Here is a 20,932-nt window from a genome sequence, read left to right on the forward strand (position 1 = left end):
AGGTCGACATTCTCACCCGCAGTGCGGGTGGGTGTGTCGACCTATTCCAAAAAGCAGTTCAAAAAGATGTGAAATCTGTCTTATATCCTCTAATAGTTAATAATTTACCTGTTAAAGAACAAGAAGCTCTAACCGAATTGAAGAAACGAAGTGATATCGTTATAGTTAGAGCGGATAAAGGAGGGAGTGTAGTGGTGGTCTCTAAAACTCAGTATAATGAAGAAGCCGAAAGGCAATTGTCAGACCATACCACATACACTCCCCTCTTGAGCGATCCGACTAACAAGATATTAGAGAGCCTGGAAGGTTTTTTGAGTAAATCAGTGTTTGAAGGCATTATCTCGAAGAAAACCGCTGATAAGTTAACTCCTGATTGTCCGTGCCCTGCAAAGTGGTATCATTTACCAAAAGTGCACAAGTCACTGAGCCGACCCCCTGGGCGACCCATTGTCGCGGGGATCGGCTCAATGACTGAGCACTTGTCTCAGTATATAGATTTTTTGCTCCGCCCTATTTTGCCCACAATTCCAGCGTACATTAAGGACACTAGTCACCTATTATCTATAGTGAATGAATTACCATGGGAAGAAGGTTGGAGTTTATGTTCCATTGATGTCACTAGCCTGTACACCCGTATCCCCCACGATACGGGTGTGCAGGCAGTGACCGAAATTTTGAAAAGAACTGAGAACTCCAAACAATATATTAAATTTGTACAAGACGCCCTCAAATTCGTCCTACAGAACAGTACTTTTCTATATGAAGACAGGTGGTATAGACAGGACACCGGGACCCCGATGGGGACACCGGTGTCCTGTACATACGCTAATCTGTATCTAGCTAATTTTGAGAATAACATAGTATATACTACTGCTAATCCATTCATAAAATACATAAGAACTTATGTCCGATTTGTGGACGATATTCTGTTAATATGGTCAGGAACTAAAAACCAATTTTATCAGTTTGTAGATTACCTTAATGATGCTAAGGGATATAATATGGAGTTTACACACCAATATGGCGGAGATACGCTAGAATTCCTAGATATTAAATTGTTAGTGAAAGAAGGGAAACTAATAAGTGAAGGTTACATGAAGGAAGTGGCAAAGAACACGATACTTCACTATCAAAGTTCCCATACACAAGCAGTGAAAAACGGTATTCCATATGGACAGTTTTTACGTTTAAAAAGAAATAACACTCAAGATTCAACATATCAAAAACAGGCAACTGAGTTAGAAAGAAGACTAATAGAACGTAACTACCCAATAGATCTAATTAAGAAAGGGAGACAAAAAGCAGATGAGAAAAATAGAGAAGAATTATGCAGAAAAAAACATAAAAACGCGCCCTTGAATAGGTTCGCGTTCACATTTCAGAATTCACCGGTAAATAAAATGATAGAGAGAGCAATTAGGAGGAATTGGTATATACTTGAGACAGATTAAGACGTCAAAGAAATGGCAGGAAAGAAACCACTAATCTCCTATAGAAAAACGAAAACAATAGGAGAAGTATTGAAACATGCACATAATACACAAAAAGATAAAGAAAAGAAGAGTAAAACAGACTGGTTAACTAGTCATGTACCAATAGGGAATTTTCAATGTAAAAATTGTAATTTTTGTAAATATAATCTTGGCTTGCAAACATTCAGAATAGGTCCAATCACCCATACAGTTAGCGAACTTATTACGTGTAAGACAAAAAACGTGGTCTATGTCATATTTTCCCCATGTGGCTTCTACTATATAGGAAAAACAATCAGACAAATGTGCGCTAGAATTAGAGAGCACTTCTACTCTCTACGCACTAAAAAGGGAGCTCCCAGATTTATTTCCCATGTAGTAGAAGCCCATGGAGGAAGTCACGAATCATTAAGGTTTGCAGGAATAGAAAATGTAGCTGCACGGCCGGGGCTAAGATCGGACAAAAACCTTCTTAGAAGAGAGACACAATGGATAATTGCCACTGACGCAACGGGAGTCTTAGGGCTTAATGACAAAGTTGATGTCTCAGTTTGCTTCTAAGTATGTTTTTTTACGATACCAGTCTTGACAGTCTGAACAATGAGCTAGATCTAAGTAGGAACAAGCTTAACAAAGCAACCTCCTCCCCTTCTTTTAACGTCACAAGGTGTGTTTGATGGTGATAGGTCCAATTACTAAACTCACCTGTATAAGAAGATGAAACGTTCCGGTAAAGAGTTAGGCCCGTTGAAGCACTACTAAGTGCGAAACACAGGTGTCGCCTCTCTGTGGTACCCCCCTTATACCATCCGTCGTCTCCCCGAGAATTGTACTACGGCTGTGAGCAATGTGCAATAAAATCTGCTGAATTGGAAACCCGGTGAGTGCCGACTTTTCTCTGTTTTCTCATGCACTGATGGTATATTCTACGTGAGTCCGAGCACCACCGTATCCCCACTCCGCTACAGCAACTTAGTGTCCACAGCTTTCAGATTCAGAAGTTAGCAGTGCCGAAGTACTCATCTATACGCTACAGATTTGTAAATTACTTCTATTAAAAAATCTTAATCCTTCCTGTACTTATTAGCTGCTGAATACTACAGTGGAAATTCTTTTCTGTTTGAAACACAGAGCAGTCTGTTGACATCATGAGCACAGTGCTCTCTGCTGACATCTCTGTCCATTTTAGGAGCTGTCCAGGGTAAAAGGAAATCCCCATAGCAAACATATGCTGTTCCGGACAGTTCATAAAATGGACAGAGATGTCAGCAGAGAGCACTCTGCTCGTGATGTCAACAGACAGTTCTGTGTTTCAAAAAGAAAAGAATTTCCGCTGTAGTATTCAACAGCTAATAAGTACAGGAAGGATTAAGATTTTTTAATATATAGGATAGGGGATAAGATGCCTGATCATGGGAGTCCCGCCACTGGGGACCCCGGTGATCTTGCACGTGGCACCCCGTTTGTAATCAGTCCCCGGAGCGTGTTCGCTTCGGGTCTGATTACCGGCGACCACAGGGCCGATGGCGTGTGACGTCACGCCTCCGCCCCCATGTGTCGGTGCGTGACGTCACACAGGGGCTTTCCTGCTACGTACTTACCTGGGACCCAGGCCATTTTCTTCCGTGCTTCCTATGAATGATCCTCCACATGGTGAGCTGACTCCTTTTTCTCTTATGTTTGATGTTATAAAATCATCTGTAGCACAGGCATGGACAAAGTCCAGTAAGGGAGGGTGGGCTACCACTCATTTGTCTGATAGAACAAGAGAGAGCACAGAGGACTGCTAGTCCCCCTTCTCTAACTAGGCCTTGTCCATGCCTGTGCTTCAGCTTCAACAAAGCAATGATTTTATAAGCCATGATTTCTATAGAAAGGAAATTCATTTTCTCATGAAGAGTACAACATATGAGAAGTTTTTGAATCTGACAGTGCCCATTTAATGAGATGAAAAATCCATCTTAAGACTCAAATACACATCATACCCGGGGCGGACACAGACAACAGAGGGCCCCTGTGCAAAGAATATGCCTGGGCCCCCCCCCCCCCCCACCCAGGTAATATGTTTGCTAGGTAAGCAGGTAGTACGTTTGCAAGTAGTAAATTAGGTAAGTAGAACATTCTCTAAGTAGGTAGGCAAGTAGTAAGTTTGCAAGTTATTTAGGCAGGTAGTAAGTTCAGTTGGTAGGAAGGCAAGTAAAAGGTTTGCCGCTAGGTAGGTAGGTATAAGCCGACCCAAATATAAGCCGAGGCCCCTAATTTCACCCCAAAATCCCAGGAAAAGTTATTGACTCGAGTATAAGCCTAGGGTGGGAAATACATCATCCCCCCCCTGTCATCATCCAGTCCCCCGTCATTAACACCCTCATCATCATCAGCCTGTCATCATCACCCTGTCATCATCCCCCCTTCATCATCCCCCCTTCATCATCACCGCCTGTCATCATCCCCCCTTCATCATCCCACACCCCCCCTTCATCATCCCCTTGTCATCATCCCCTTGTCATCATCCCACACCCCCCCCTTCATCATCCCCTTGTCATCATCCCCACCCCCCTTCATCATCCCCTTGTCATCATCCCACACCCCCCCTTCATCATCCCCTTGTCATCATCCCCACCGCCCTTCATCATCCCCCTGTCATCATCCTCTTGTCATCATCCCACACCCCCCCTTCATCATCCCCCTGTCATCATCCCACACACCCCCCCTTCATCATCCCCTTGTCATAATCCCACCCCCCCTTCATCATCCCCTTGTCATCATCACCACATGTCATCATCATCACTACTTGTCAATGTCTGATACAGTGGTCTTCAACCTGCGGACCTCCAGATGTTTCAAAACTACAACTCCCAGCAAGCCTGGGCAGCCATCGGCTGTACGGGCTTGCTGGGAGTTGTAATTTTGAAACCTCTGGAGGTCCGCAGGTTGAAGACCACTGAGGCCTTCGACATCATCCAGCCCCCTCTCACCCCCTTTAGTTCTGTACTCACCTCCGCTCGGCGCTGGTCCGGTGCTGCAGGACTGTCCGGTGGGGAGGTCATCCGGTGGGATAGTGATTCCGGGCTGCCATCTTCACCGGGGGGCCTCTTCTCCGCGCTTCGGGCCTGGAATAGAGGCGTTGCCTTGACGATGACGCAGAGGGACGTTGGTAATGAACGTACCTCTGCGTCATCGTCAAGGCAACATGACTATTCCGGGCCCGAAGCGCCCCCGATGAAGATGGCAGCCCGGAACCACTATCCCACCGGACGACCTCCCCAAAGGACAGTCCTGCAGCAGCGGATATGAGTACAGAACTAAAGGGGGTGAGAGGGGCTGGATGATGTCGAAGGCCGATGGCTGCCCGGGCTTGCTGGGAGTTGTAGTTTTGAAACCTCTGGAGGTCCGCAGGTTGAAGACCACTGAGGGCGGAGAGTTCACTCGAGTATAAGCCGAGGGGGGTGTTTTCAGCATGAAAAATCGTGCTGAAAAACTCGGCTTCTACTCGAGTATATATGGTATACGTTTGTTAGGTAGGCAGGAAAAGCATTTGCTAGATAGATAATATGTTTGGTTGGTAGGTGGGTGGCCATGTTACATTTGGTAGGTAGGCCCTTAGTCCAGTGTTTTCCAAACAGGCTTTGGCTGTTTGGGCATGCTGGGAGTTGTAGTTTTGCAACAGCTGGAGGCACTCAGGTTGGGAAACACTGGACTAAGGGCCCAACTACCCACCAAAATGCCACCTTCTGCTGCAAAACTCTAACTTCCAGCTTAAGACTGTCCGAGCATGCTGGGAGTTGTAGTTTTGCAACAGATGGAGAGACAATGTTTCGAAAACACTGCCGTAGTTAGTGTTTCCCAACCTGGGGGCCTCCAGCTGTTGCAGAACTATAACTCCCAGCATGCCTGGACAGCTAAAGACTGTCAGGGGAATGCTGGGAGTTGTAGTTTTGCAACAGCTGGAAGTCCCCAGGTTGGAAAATACTGACTAAGGCAGTGTTTTTTCAAAACAGTGTCTCTCCAGGTGGTCCAAAACTACAACTCCCAGCATTCCCGGACAGTCTCTAGCTGTCAAGGCATGCTGAAAGTTATAGTTTTGCAACAGCTGGAGGCACACTTATTTGTAAACACTGGTGTAACACTGGAGGCACACTGATTTGTAAAACTGGTGCTGAAACAATGATGACACTGAGCGCACCGTGATTCACTGACCTGCAGGAAAAGCAGAAGGCGGCGAACAGAGAACGGGACACCAATATTGGAGCAACGGGGGAGCATAGACAGTTGAGTTAGTTTCTTTTGGAATAATTTTCATCCCTGGCACAGTGGATAAAACTAAAATAAAATACTAAAAAAGCCAGCTGGTAGAAGTAAAACGTCCGTCTTTATTCAGGGTTCTTCCTTAAAAGCCTTCACGGTGGCAGACAAACCGTGAACATATCAAAAATATGAAATATTGCACAAACAGAGGGGGGTCCCAAGCATGGCTGACGCGTTTCTGATCTATCGATCCTTACTCGTAGCCTGTAGATCCTCAAATGAGGCACCCTTATATACTCCAGGGCATTTTCCCCATTCCCACAGGAAGGGGAGGGACAGGTCCACATCACATGTGCGCGTTATTAAAACAAAAACAAAAACATGGACCAAACACAGATAAATTATTCGGAGACATATCAGAAATGTAATATTAAATCTGTTTTGCTATTTAGACCATGGGGTTGAATGCAATTCAAAAGATAAATCCACATGATTTCCCTATTGTGGAGGGATCGAATATGGTCACCTCCCCTTTTATTTAGGTTCAGCTTCAGAGAACCTGAGGGAAGTGGTGTCTGAATTATGACATATTACAAAATGTTTAGATATGTTAGAAATGTTCGAGCTTAAAGGGCCAGCAGCATGTCTAATGTGCTCTTGCATGCGTTTTTTAAGGGACCTTTTGGTGGAACCCACATATGTTAAGTGACATTGTGTGCACATGATTTTATATAAAACAAAAGTGCTATCACAGTTTATAAAGTTGTGAATGACATGGCATTTGCCATCTACCGTACCTTCTATTTTCTGGCATTTTTCGGCAAAGGGACATACCACACACCGCGATTTACCGCACTTGTGGAAGCCCTTGGTGCTAATCCACTGGGTGGTAACACTAGCCGTGTCCACCATACTGGGAACAAGGAGATTGGATAGAGTAGGTGCCCGCCTCGCTGCAAATCTCAAACCTGACTTTATAATCTCCCCTACCGTGGGATCTGTTGATAGCAAAGGTAAGTGTTTAATTACAATGCGTTTGATGTCATTAAATTCTGGACTGTACGTGGTGACAAATGTAGGACAATCTTGTGATTCAGTTGGTTGCTTACTTGTAAAAAGGGATTTTCGATCCATAGGATCCACTCTCGACCGAGCTTTTTTCAAGAGCCATCCAGGGTAACCTCGAGCCGCCAGGCGTGTGCATGCTGCATCAGCTTCCCTGCGGTACACCTCGGCGGAAGAACTGTTCCGTTTAATTCGTATAAGTTCACCTACTGGTATGGCTCTTACTGTTTGTTTGGAATGGCATGAATTTGCCCTTCGGATGGTATTGCCTGATATCTTCTGTAAGGATCAACCTCAATTTTATTTGTATCAGGGTTGCCACGTAATATGACATCCAAAAAGGGGGTTTCACTTTTACAGCATGTGTGGGTAAACGTAAGATTGAACCGATTATTATTGATATATGTCATGAATGCATCAACGGTCAGATGGTCAGACGACCAAATGATGACCACATCGAATACATACCTCCCATACCATGCGAGGCATGTGGAAAATGGATTGGTGTCAGAAAAACTGCTCCTCCCAGCAAAAAAAAAAGCTTAGCCCGAGCTGGTGATGACTTTGCTCCCATTGAAGCACCCGTGCCCTGCAAATAAAAATTGTTACCAAATATAAAATAATTATGCTCTTTCTGAGTGTTGCTATGTAAGAGGGGGCGTGAAAGAGGAGTTTCAAAAACTGGAGTTTGAAAGCAGGAGGTTGAGATCGCTGTGAGTTTTAATTTTTGAACCCACAAGGTGTACAAAAAATTTTAAGTGTAATTTTGACTGTCTGTTTTTTCCTATACATTTGTGAAATCCCCATAACTAGATGGCCTCCATGTTGGAAAATGCAGTCCAATGTACATCCTGTTCAATGTATGCAATCCTTGAACAACAGTTTGAGGGTGCATATTGTTGTGCGAGATGTGTGCTAGTTGTCCGTTTGGAAGCCCAGATCCTGCATCTAGAGGGGCGACTGGCAACAATGAGAAGCATTAACAACATGGAGAGGAGTCTCCTGCTCACTGAGCAGGCACTCTCGGGAATAGAGGTGGGGGAGGACAGTGGGATGGAGTTGCAGGACAGTCAGGCAGTTAGCTGGGTTACAGTTAGAAAGAGGGGTAGGGGAAAAAGTGTCAGGGAGGCTAGTCCTGAACTGGCACACCCCAACAAGTTTGCCCGCTTGGCAGATGAGGGGGATGCCATTACAGAGCTAGCAGAACTGCAGCAGGATACCGCCTCTGACCGCCAGGGGGGTGTCTGCTCCAGTAAGGAGGGAGGGAGGAGTACAGGGCAGGCCAGACAGGTACTAGTGGTGGGGGACTCAATTATTAGGGGGACAGACAGGGCAATCTGCCACAAAGACCGGGATCGCCGAACAGTGTGTTGTCTGCCTAGCGCACGAGTTCGGCACATCGCGGATCGGGTTGACAGGTTGTTGGGCGGGGCTGGAGAGGACCCAGCAGTCATGGTACATATTGACACCAATGACAAAGTAAGAGGTAGGTGGAGTGTCCTTAAAAATGATGTCAGGGACTTAGGCCGCAAGCTTAAGGCAAGGACCTCCAAGGTAGTCTTTTCTGAAATACTACCAGTACCACGAGCCGCACCAGAGAGGCAGCGGGAGATCAGGGAGGTAAACAAGTGGCTCAGAAGCTGGTGTAGGAAGGAAGGGTTTGGGTTCATGGAGAACTGGGCTGACTTCGCTGTCGGTTACCGGCTCTACCGTAGGGACGGGCTGCACCTCAATGGGGAGGGTGCAGCTTTGCTTGGGGAGAAGATGGCTAGAACTGGCATGGTGGAGTCTGTCTGTATGTAAGAAGTGGTATGAAAGTCAGTGTGAACGATGCCATAGTGTGTGATGATTCTGAGGATGTGGAATCACTGTGGGTAGAATTACAAAAGGAGGGAAATACTGAAAAATTAGTATTTGGTGTAATCTACAGACCCCCTAATATCACTGAAGAGATAGAAGTTCGGCTTCATAAACAAATAGAGAGGGCCGCCCGGGCAGGTACAGTGGTAATAATGGGAGATTTTAACTATCCAGATATAGATTGGGGTCCGGGGTTGGCTAAAACTACAAAGGGGCGACAATTCCTAAATTTATTGCAGGATAATTTTATGGGCCAGTTTGTGGAGGACCCAACAAGAAGTGATGCCTTGTTGGATCTGATCATTTCCAACAACGCAGAGCTGGTTGGTAATGTAACTGTGCGGGAAAACCTTGGTAATAGCGACCACAACATAGTTACTTTTGACTTAAAATGTAGAAAACAAAGACAGGCGGGGAAGGCAAAAACATATAACTTTAAAAAGGCAAATTTCCCTGGGCTGAGGGCTGCACTACAGGACATAGACTGGGGGGAGGTGTTGTCAAATACTGATACAGAAGGTAAATGGGACATCTTTAAATCAACTCTAAATAACTATACAGCTAAATATATACCAAAGGGGAACAAATATAAACGATTAAAACTAAATCCTACATGGCTGACACATGATGTTAAAAGAGCAATAAACAACAAAAAAATAGCCTTCAAAAAATACAAATCTGATGGGTCAGCGATAACATTTAAACAGTACAAGGAGCTTAATAAAATCTGTAAAAATGTAATAAAAACAGCAAAAATTCAAAACGAGAGACAGGTGGCCAAAGAAAGCAAAACTAATCCTAAATATTTTTTTAGATATATAAATGCAAAAAAACCAAGGACAGAGCATGTAGGACCCCTTAATAATGATAATGGGGAGGTTGTCACAGGCGATCAAGAGAAGGCGGAGCTACTGAATGGGTTCTTTAGTTCTGTATATACTAGGGAAGAAGGAGGAGCTGACATTGGACAGGTCAGTGCTGGTAACACATCATGTAATGTACTGAACTGGCTTAATGTAGAGATGGTACAAGGTAAGTTAAGTAAAGTAAATGTAAGCAAATCCCCAGGACCGGATGGACTACACCCAAGAGTTCTTAGAGAGGTAAGTTCAGTAATATCTGTACCCCTGTTCATGATATTTAGAGATTTTCTGGTGTCTGGTATTGTGCCAAGGGACTGGCGCAAGGCGAATGTGGTGCCAATCTTCAAAAAGGGCTCTAGGTCTTCCCCAGGAAACTATAGACCGGTAAGTCTAACGTGCATTGTGGGTAAATTGTTTGAAGGACTTATAAGGGATTACATACAGGAATACATAGGGGATAATTGTATTATAAGTGATACCCAGCATGGGTTTACTAAGGATAGAAGTTGTCAAACCAATCTAATTTGCTTTTATGAAGAGGTGAGTAGAAGCCTTGACAGAGGAATGGCTGTGGATATAGTGTTTCTGGATTTTGCTAAAGCGTTTGATACTGTCCCTCATAGACGTCTGACAGGTAAATTAAGGTCTTTGGGCTTGGAAATTTTAGTTTGTAACTGGATTGAACACTGGCTCATGGATCGTACCCAGAGAGTGGTGGTCAATGATTCGTACTCTGATTGGTCCCCGGTTATTAGTGGTGTACCCCAAGGTTCAGTACTGGGACCGCTGTTGTTTAATTTATTTATCAATGATATAGAGGATGGTATTAACAGCTCTGTTTCTATCTTTGCAGATGACACCAAGCTTTGTAGCACGGTACAGTCTATAGAGGATGTGCATAAGTTACAAGATGACTTGGATAGACTAAGTGTCTGGGCATCCACTTGGCAAATGAGGTTCAATGTGGATAAATGTAAAGTTATGCATCTGGGTACTAATAACCTGCATGCATCGTATGTCTTAGGGGGGATTAAACTGGCAGAGTCACTGGTAGAGAAGGATCTGGGTGTACTTGTAGATCACAGACTACAGAATAGCATGCAATGTCAGGCTGCTGCTTCCAAAGCCGGCAGGATATTGTCATGTATCAAAAGAGGCATGGACTCAAGGGACAGGGACATAATACTCCCCCTTTATAAATCATTGGTACGGCCTTACCTGGAATATGCTGTTCAGTTTTGGGCACCTGTCCATAAACGGGACACTGCGGAGTTGGAAAGGGTGCAGAGACGCGCGACTAAACTAATATGGGGCATGGAACATCTTAGCTATGAGGAACGATTAAAGGAGTTACAATTGTTTAGTCTTGAGAAGAGACGTTTAAGGGGGGATATGATAAACGTATATAAGTATATTAATGGCCCATACAAAAAATATGGAGAAAAACTGTTCCAGGTTAAACCCCCCCAAAGGACGAGGGGGCACTCCCTCCGTCTGGAGAAGAAAAAGTTTAGTCTCAAGGGGCGACACGCCTTCTTTACCGTGAGGACTGTGAATTTATGGAACGGTCTACCTCAGGAACTGGTCACAGCAGGAACAATTAACAGCTTTAAAACAGGATTAGATACATTCCTGGAACAAAATAAGATTAATGCTTATGAAGAAATATAAAATCTCATCCCTTCCCCAATATCGCGCCACACCCCTACCCCTTAATTCCCTGGTTGAACTTGATGGACATATGTCTTTTTTCGACCGTACTAACTATGTAACTATGTAACTATGTAACTATGTGTTTTAACACAAAATCTACCACCTCAATAATGTAATGTCTCAAAACCCACAGAATATTTAGAAAATCTCATCAGTATATCCGAGATAGCTGATAATGCCAGGTTTCCGGAATACTGGAATAGAGCGATTCAATGTCGCAAGTAAGCCACGACAGAGAATCGCTTCATGTGAATTCATCCATGATTTTTAGCAAGTGCTTAGTGTCCTTGATATAACTTGGGCATTGCATAACCAGAGGTTGCAGTACTGAGTCCAACCACTCGCATAGGTGCTCGTTAAGGGATCCGATCCCCGCCACGATCGGACGCATCGGCGGCGGGAATCGGTCCTTATGCAGCTTGGGTAGCGAGTGGAAGATAGGAATAATTGGAGCAGGCACGAAAATATAATCCACTTCTTTTTGGGTCAAAATAGATCTGGCTTTCCCCTCTTCCAACAGAGTCAACAGTTCTTTTTTAAAAGGTTCAGTCGGATCCCCACAAAGTTTAAGGTAAGTTTTATCATCAGATAGTAGATTTTCTTTTAAATTGATATACAGTCCCGTGTCCATACATACTACCGAGCCGCCTTTATCGGCGGATCGGATCGCCAAATTTTTGTTTTTCTTTAATTTCTTTATGGCAGCAGCCTCCTTTTTATTCAAATTAGGACGAGTTGTATTGGACATTACTTTTGATTGTAGATTAACCAAATCTTTCATGATAAGGTCCTGGAACCAATTAAAAATTGCTGGTCTGGTATGTATGGGGTAAAAATTTTGTTTTTTAGTGGAGAAGGTATGTGCAGTATTCACTTCATCACAAATTGATATCCCACTATTTTGAAGGAGACAGAGATCTCTAAAAGCAATTTGTTCTGCTAACGTATGCATTAGTGGTAAATCAGGGTTTATAGAAAGTTGAGGTGGGTCCGATGGTTCATCAGCATTTTCCACAAAAAAATGTTTCTTAACTGTTAAAGTTCTCACAAATTTATTTATATCCAAAATTGTACGATAAACATCAAAATGATGTGTAGGAGAGAAACCCAGTCCTTTCCACAGGACCGAGGTTTCTTCATCTGTAATGATTTGTGCAGAAATGTTAATGACTTGAAAATCCTCTTTTATTACTTTTTCCATTTGTCCTTGTTACGCTCCGAAGCTCTTCTTCCTATGTTTTCTGCCACCGCGCCTTCCTCGTTTTTTGACTGTCTTCTCGCATTGCGATTCTTGTGAGTGTTCACATATTGCGGTTCTGAGTCCCCGCTAGTGTCCGTGGTATCTGAACAATCTGAATTTTCAGTAAACTCCTGGTCAGAAGAATTAAATTCACATGGAGCGATTCTCTGTCGTGGCTTACTTGCGACATTGAATCGCTCTATTCCAGTATACCGCAAAACCTGGCATTATCAGCTATCTCGGATATACTGATGAGATTTTCTAAATATTCTGTGGATTTGAGACATTACATTATAGAGGTGGTAGATTTTGTGTTAAAACACAATTATTTTATGTTTGGTAACAATTTTTATTTGCAGCGCACGGGTGCTTCAATGGGAGCAAAGTCATCACCAGCTCGGGCTAACCTTTTTGTTTTTTGGTGGAAGGAGCAGTTTATTTTTTCTGACACCAATCCATTTTCCACATGCCTCACATGGTATGGGAGTTATGTAGACGATGTGGTCATCATTTGGTCGTCCGACCATCTGACCGTTGATGAATTCATGACATATATCAATAATAATCGGTTCAATCTTAAGTCCCAGGATGCCCTTGGTCCTAGTGGGGTTAAAAGGTCAAAAGATTAAAATATATAAACTAAGAAGACACTGTGAAGTACGGGGATATACTCGGCAGGCCTGGAGAAATATTTTTCTAAAAGATGTTTTTATGTACTTGATGTATTTCTAGGTGTATATTAATATATACATATATATATATATATATATATATATATATATATATGTGTCAAAGAAGAAAGCAGCACTCCTAAAGCGTGAGTAGGTGCCTCCAGCTAGGATCCGGGTCCAAGATACTGCATACGTAGTTCCAAGGAAAATGCTGTGGCACTCAAGGTATGGTGAAAAAATGAAAACTATTTATTCATCCCAAATGTGCAAAGAGCAGCGTTTCGATGGTCTCACACCATCATTATCAAGTGGCTTGATAATAATGGTGTGAGACCATTGAAACGTTGCTCTTTGCACATTTGGGATGAATAAATAGTTTTCATTTTTTCACCATACCATGAGTGCCACAGCATTTTCCTTGGAACTACGTATGCAGAATCCTGGACACGGATCCTAGCTGGAGGCACCTACTCACGCTAGGAACTATATATATATATATATATATATATATATATATATATATATACACATATATATATATATATATATATATATATATATATATATATATATACACAAATCAAAAAATATGTTGCAGTCTTTTATAATACCTTTTTTATTGGACTAACAGAATTTTGTAGAGACAAGCTTTCAGGATTCCTCCCTTTATCAAGTCCAATAGTCAAGGACTAATGATCAAAGGACTTTATAAATTATCAGGAAGGAATCCCAAAAGTTTGTCTCTACAAAATTCTGTTAGTCCAATAAAAAAGGTATTACAATCTGCATCACTGGACTAATATGGCTACTCACATTTACTATACAGATATACACATACCTGAAGATGGTTTAGAACCCTGTGATGTCACACATGCTTGTGATGATGTCACCGTAAGCTGTACAAGGAGGTGCGCGCCGGCTGCAGTCTCTTCAGTGTGTTTTGCATTCACAACCTGTGGTGCAAAGTGTTTGTTAGAGAGTTTCTATTTGCGATAGAGAATTCAAGATTTTGACCGTTCCTTGTCTGAAGAGAGAACCACAAGGTAAGTCTCAGCTTCTTCTATTCATACATACACAAGGCTTTTTGTTTGACAGTTGTTTTTTTATTGTTGTTGCTTTTTTTTTTAGCAAAAAAAAACAAGAAATTAATTTCCAAAAGAAATAACAAAAGTTATATTTCTCATAGCATTGTGACAATACTTGGCTTAGGCATTAAACATAATAAAACGCACAGATAGTATCATGACCAGAGCTTTTTCTTGCAAAACTGCTAAAATGCAATTATGCCCAAAAAAGCCCCCAAGAAAAAGAGTCCTAAGTCATGAAGTTCTAAAAGATATAAGTCTATGAGAAAGATTTGGTGGTGTAGTAAAAGAATAACAGAAAGATTAGGGCAGAAATATAATATTATATAATAGAATTCTGTGTGTACTAACAATAGAAATACTCTGGGTACTTCGAAAGGGAAAATTTTCAAATCAACTAGTGGCAGAAAGTCATATAGGGGATGGATAGATCCCAATCAGGTGGGGTAGGTTTATTATTAGTAAATGTATATAGCAGGATAGCCCAATTTTATCTACATTATGAAGTTCACATGGCCCAGTGACCATACAGCCAAGCCCTTATAATCCACCATTACTGGGACAGATTCAGGGTTATCAGATATTACTATGACCGGAGAGGTTCAGGTTTATCAGATATTACTAGGACCGGACAGGTTCAGGTTTATCAGATATTACTAGGACCGGACAGGTTCAGGTTTATCAGATATTACTAGGACCGGACAGGTTCAGGGTTATCAGATATTACTAGGACCAGACAGGTTCAGGGTTATCAGATATTACTAGGACCGGACAGGTTCAGGGTTATCAGATATTACTAGGACCGGACAGAATCAGGGTTGTCAGATATTACTAGGACCGGACAGGTTCAGGGTTATCAGATATTACTAGGACCGGACAGGTTCAGGGTTATCAGATATTACTAGGACCGGACAGGTTCAGGGTTATCAGATATTACTAGGACCAGACAGGTTCAGGGTTATCAGATATTACTAGGACCTGACAGGTTCAGGGTTATCAGATATTACTAGGACCGGACAGGTTCAGGGTTATCAGATATTACTAGGACCGGACAGGTTCAGGGTTATCAGATATTACTAGGACCGGACAGGTTTAGGGTTATCAGATATTGCTAGGACCGGACAGGTTCAGGGTTATCAGATATTACTAGGACCAGACAGGTTCAGGGTTATCAGATATTACTAGGACCGGACAGGTTCAGGGTTATCAGATATTACTAGGACCGGACAGGTTCAGGGTTATCAGATATTACTAGGTCCGGACAGGTTCAGGGTTATCAGATATTTCTAGGACCGGACAGGTTCAGGGTTATCAGATATTACTAGGACCAGACAGGTTCAGGGTTATCAGATATTACTAGGACCGGACAGGTTCAGGGTTATCAGATATTACTAGGACCGGACAGGTTCAGGGTTATCAGATATTACTAGGACCGGACAGGTTCAGGGTTATCAGATATTACTAGGACCGGACAGGTTCAGGGTTATCAGATATTACTAGGACCGGACAGGTTCAGGGTTATCAGATATTACTAGGACCGGACAGGTTCAGGGTTATCAGACATTGGTAACCTCAAGGAAGACGTCTCCATATAAAACACTTATAGAGAAGCGTCTTCTTCTGAGGCTGCGATGGTCTTAGTGTTATCTTGTGGTTCTGTGCTGGACATTTCTGCTCTGTATGAAGGATCCATTGTATAATGACAGGAATGATGACATGTTGTCTAATGTGTTCACTTATCTCTCTCTCTATCTCTAGTGTTTTCAGGCTCTGACCTGTGACCATGGCCTCTCCACAAGACCCATTGCTGAAGGAGGAGGAAGAAGCAATGGAGGACCATAGTGATATGGATGTAGAAAAGGGCGATATCCCTGAGAGGCAGAACCTGCCATCTCTAAGCGTGATGTCCACCGCACGTTCCATCATCACCGTAGTGATCCTCTCCTTTGTTAATTTGCTCATCTATGCAAATCGCTCCAGCGTGGCGGGGGTGCTGCCTTATATACAGAAAGCATATGACACTAATGCTAGTCTGTCCGGCTTATTGAATACATTGTTCATTGGAAGCTACGTGCTGGTCGCACCAATTGCCGGATATTTGGGCGACCACTGTAATAAGAAATACACTGTTTGTGCAGGAGTCATCGTTTGGCTGAGCATGACACTTACCCTGTCATTCATCCCTGACGGGTACTTCCTGCTCTTCCTACTGACGAGTGGACTGGTTGGAGCCGGAGAGGCGACTTTCTGCACCATCGCCCCCTCCATCATTGCAGACCTTTTTACAAGTGACCAGCGGACCCGCATGTTGAATGTGTTTTACTCCGTCATACCTGTGGGCTGCGGACTAGGATACATCATCGGACCCAAAGTGACTGATGCAGCAAGGGGCGATTGGCACTGGGCATTTCGGGTCACCCCTGGCCTGGGCCTCACAGCTGTGGCTTTGATGATTTTGGTCACAAAGGAGCTTCCAAGAACGACTACAAACGGGAAGAAGAACAACAAATCCCAGAAGTTTGCCAAATGGGCGACAGATCTGAAAAAACTATTTAAAAATCGAAGCTTCATGTTAACCACCATGGGATCAACGGCTGTATCCTTCATAGTGGGAGCCATAGGTGTATGGGGTCCGTCATACCTGACCCACGCACGAACACTCCTACAAGAGAAGGACCCTTGCCGTGCTGAACCGTGTGACTATCACGACATCCTAATATTTGGTGTGGTTACAGTCGCTTCCGGCATTCTGGGAGTTGTAGCAGGGACGGAGATAAGTAAAAGATATCGCAAATCCAACCCACGGGCGGACCCGCTTGTGTGTGGATGCGCAATGATGCTCTCCGCCCCTTTTCTTCTGTTGGCATTGACTTTTGGCAACATCAGCCTCGTTGCCACCAACATCTTCATCTTCATCGGAGAGACGCTTCTGTCAGTAAATTTCACCCTCATATCTGACATTATACTAAAAGTAGTAACTCCGTGGAGGAGATCTTCAGCCCTGGCCGTGCAGATGACAATCTATCACCTCCTAGGTGACGCCGGCAGCCCGTACCTCATCGGCCTGATATCTGACACCTACGAACAAGGATATGCCAAATCCCCTCTTCTGAAATACCGCAGCTTGGAGTATGCCCTCATGACCTGCACCATAATGGCAGTCATCGGAGGGGCCTTCTTCATGGCCACGGCCCTATATATAGAGAGGGACGAAAAAGAAGCAGAGATGGAATCAGAACCTCCGTCATCCTCCTCCTCCTCACTGCTTCCTACCGATGAGGACCGCGCTTCAGACTGAGGAAAAGTCATTGCTTACCTTTATCTCGTTTACTTCATTAAAAAAAAATTAAGAAAAAAATAACTGCATTTGTTCTATGTTCCACTCTACCCCTTATTCTCTACCCAGGGGCGGACACAGACAGCAGAGGGCCCTTGTGCAAAGAATGTGCCTGTACCCCCCCCCCAAAACATCAATTGTTCAGCACCCCCATCCTCCATGTGTCACTTACTCAGGTGGACCCCCATATGTCACTTGCTGTATAAGTTTCTAATTATTTATTAAGGCCTCCCATATGCCGCAGCTCATTCAAGCCCCCCACATTAGGTAGCATAGATTCCCAACATTAGGTAGCATAGATTCCCCACATTAGGTAGCATAGTTTCCTCACATTAGGTAGCATAGTTTCCCCACATTAGGTAGCATAGATTCCCTACATTAAGTAGCTGTTTCCCCACATTAGGTAGCATAGTTTGCCCACATTAGGTAGCATAGTTTCCCCACATTAGGTAGCATAGTTTCCCCATAATAGGTAGCACAGATTCCCCACATTAGGTAACATAGTTTCCCCACATTAGGTAGCATAGTTTCCCCACATTAGGTAGCACAGATTCCCCACATCAGGTAACATAGTTTCCCCACATTAGGTAACATAGTTTCCCCACATTAGGTAGCATAGTTTGCCCACATTAGGTAGCACAGATTCCCCACATTAGGTAATATAGTTTCCCCACATTAGGTAGCACAGATTCCCCACATTAGGTAACATAGTTTCCCCACATTAGGTAACATAGTTTCCCCACATTAGGTAGCATAGCTTCCCCACATTAGGTAGCATACTTTCCCCACATTAGGTAGCATAGTTTCCCCACATTAGGTAGCACAGATTCCCCACATTAGGTAACATAGTTTCCCCACATTAGGTAGCATAGATTCCTCACATTAGGTAGCCATAGCCCCCCCAAACACACAGACAGACACAGACACACACAGAGACACACTTACCTGCCCTGCACAGCGCTTCTCCTCTCCGGCAGCGGCCTGACGAGTGACGTCACTGACGTCCTCCTGAGCGGGTCTGCAGAAGTACGTCACTTGTGCGACGTCCCTCGTCAGACCCCGGTCGGCCGGAGGCAGACTCACTGTCTAAAGTGCCCGCTGCACTATTATACCCCGCAGATGCTTTAGAACAGTGAGCAGCAGTGGCGCCAACCCTACCATGAACCTACTAGGCACAAAAAAAAAAGGGGGCAGCAAAATGCCGCCCGTGAAAAGTGCCACCTGGGACTTATGGTCCCACCCGGTCCCATGGTAGGGCCGACCAGAGGCGGCTCTGGACTTTGTGAGGCCTTAGGCGAAACTTGAACATGAGGCCAAGCTTTATTTTCTGCTGAAATTACATGGTGGTCTGGCTGTGAGATGGTTATACTGTGACATCACTGTGTATTATCCCTGTATTGTGACATCACTGTGTATTATCTCTGTACTTTGCCATCACTCTGTGTATTATCCCTGTAATGTGACATCACTGTGTATTAACTCTGTACTGTGCCATCACTGTGTATTATCCCTGTACTGTGACGTCACTGTGTATTATCTCTGTACTTTGCCATCACTCTGTGTATTATCCCTGTACTGTGACATCACTGTGTGTATTATCCCTGTACTGTGACATCACTGTGTATTATCCCTGTACTGTGACATCACTGTGTGTATTATCCCTGTACTGTGACATCACTGTGTATTATCTCTGTACTGTGCCATCACTCTGTGTATTATCACTGTAATGTGACATCACTGTGTATTAACTCTGTACTGTGCCATCACTGTGTATTATCCCTGTACTGTGACGTCACTGTGTATTATCTCTGTACTGTGCCATCACTGTGTGTATTATTCCTGTACTGTGACATCACTGTGTGTATTATCCCTGTACTGTGACATCACTGTGTATTATCCCTGTACTGTGACATCACTGTGTATTATCTCTGTACTGTGACATCACTGTGTATTGTCCCTGTACTGTGACATCACTGTGTGTATTATCCCTGTAATGTGACATCACTGTGTATTATCCCTGCACTGCGACATCACTCTGTATATTATCCCTGTACTGTGACATCACTCTGTATATTATCCCTGTACTGTGACATCACTGTGTGTATTATCCCTGTACTGTGACATCACTGTGTATTATCCCTGTACTGTGACATCACTGTGTATTATCTCTGTACTGTGACATCACTGTGTATTATCCCTGTACTGTGACATCACTCTGTATATTATCCCTGTACTGTGACATGACTCTGTATATTATCCCTGTACTGTGACATCACTGTGTATTATTCCTGTACTGTGACATCACTGTGTATTATTCCTGTACTATGACATCACTGTGTTTTATTCCTGTACTGTGACATCACTGTGTATTATTCCTGTACTGTGACATCACTGTGTGTATTATCTCTGTACTGTGACATCACTGTGTATTATCCCTGTACTGTGACGTCACTGTGTATTATCCCTGTACTGTGACGTCACTGTGTATTATCCCTGTACTATGACATCACTGTGTATATTATCCCTCCCTGTACTGTGACATCACTGTGTGTATTATCTCTGTACTGTGACATCACTGTGTATTATCCCAGTACTGTGACATCGCTGTGTGTATTATCTCTGTACTGTGACATCACTGTGTATTATCCCTGTACTGTGACATCACTGTGTGTATTATCTCTGTACTGTGACATCATCGTGTGTATTATCTCTGTACTGTGACATCACTGTGTGTATTATCCCTGTACTGTGACATCACTGTGTATTATCCCTGTACTGTGACATCACTGTGCATATTATCCCTGTACTGTGACAACACTGTGTATTATCCCTGTACTGTGACATCACTGTGTATTATGCCTGTACTGTGACATCACTGGGTATTATGCCTGTACTGTGACATCACTGTGTATATTGTCCCTGTACTGGGACATCACTGTGTATATTATCCCTGTACTGTGACATCACTGTGTGTATTATCCCTGTACTGGGACATCACTGTGTATATTATCCCTGTACTGTGACATCACTGTGTGTATTATCTCTGTACTGTGACCTCACTGTGTGTATTATCCCTGTACTTTGACATCACAGTGTGTATTATCTATGTACTGTGACATCACTGTGTGTATTATCCCTGTACTGTGACATCACTGTGTGTTATCCCTGTACTGTGACATCACTCTGTATATCATCCCTGTACTGTGACATCACTCTGTATATTATCCCTGTATACTGTGACATCACTGTGTATTATTCCTGTACTGTGACATCACTGTGTATTATTCCTGTACTGTGACATCACTGTGTATTATTCCTGTACTGTGACATCACTGTGTGTATTATCTCTGTACTGTCACATCACTGTGTATTATCCCTGTA

At 43.5% G+C, this 20,932-nt stretch overlaps 1 protein-coding gene across 1 annotated transcript; it reads left to right on the top strand.

The window, feature by feature from the left end:
• Positions 1-14,077: 14,077 nt before the first annotated feature.
• On the top strand, positions 14,078-17,524 carry LOC130367081 (protein spinster homolog 1-like). The gene is made up of 2 exons (XM_056569465.1): positions 14,078-14,172; positions 15,973-17,524. Exon 2 carries the CDS (start codon positions 15,998-16,000, stop codon positions 17,510-17,512), a length of 1,515 nt encoding a protein of 504 aa, XP_056425440.1. The 5' UTR covers positions 14,078-14,172; positions 15,973-15,997; the 3' UTR covers positions 17,513-17,524.
• The last annotated feature ends 3,408 nt before the right edge of the window (positions 17,525-20,932 follow it).

This window comes from Hyla sarda, chromosome 4 (genome assembly GCF_029499605.1).
Source record: "Hyla sarda isolate aHylSar1 chromosome 4, aHylSar1.hap1, whole genome shotgun sequence".
In the NCBI taxonomy this organism is placed as follows: Eukaryota; Metazoa; Chordata; class Amphibia; order Anura; family Hylidae; genus Hyla; species Hyla sarda.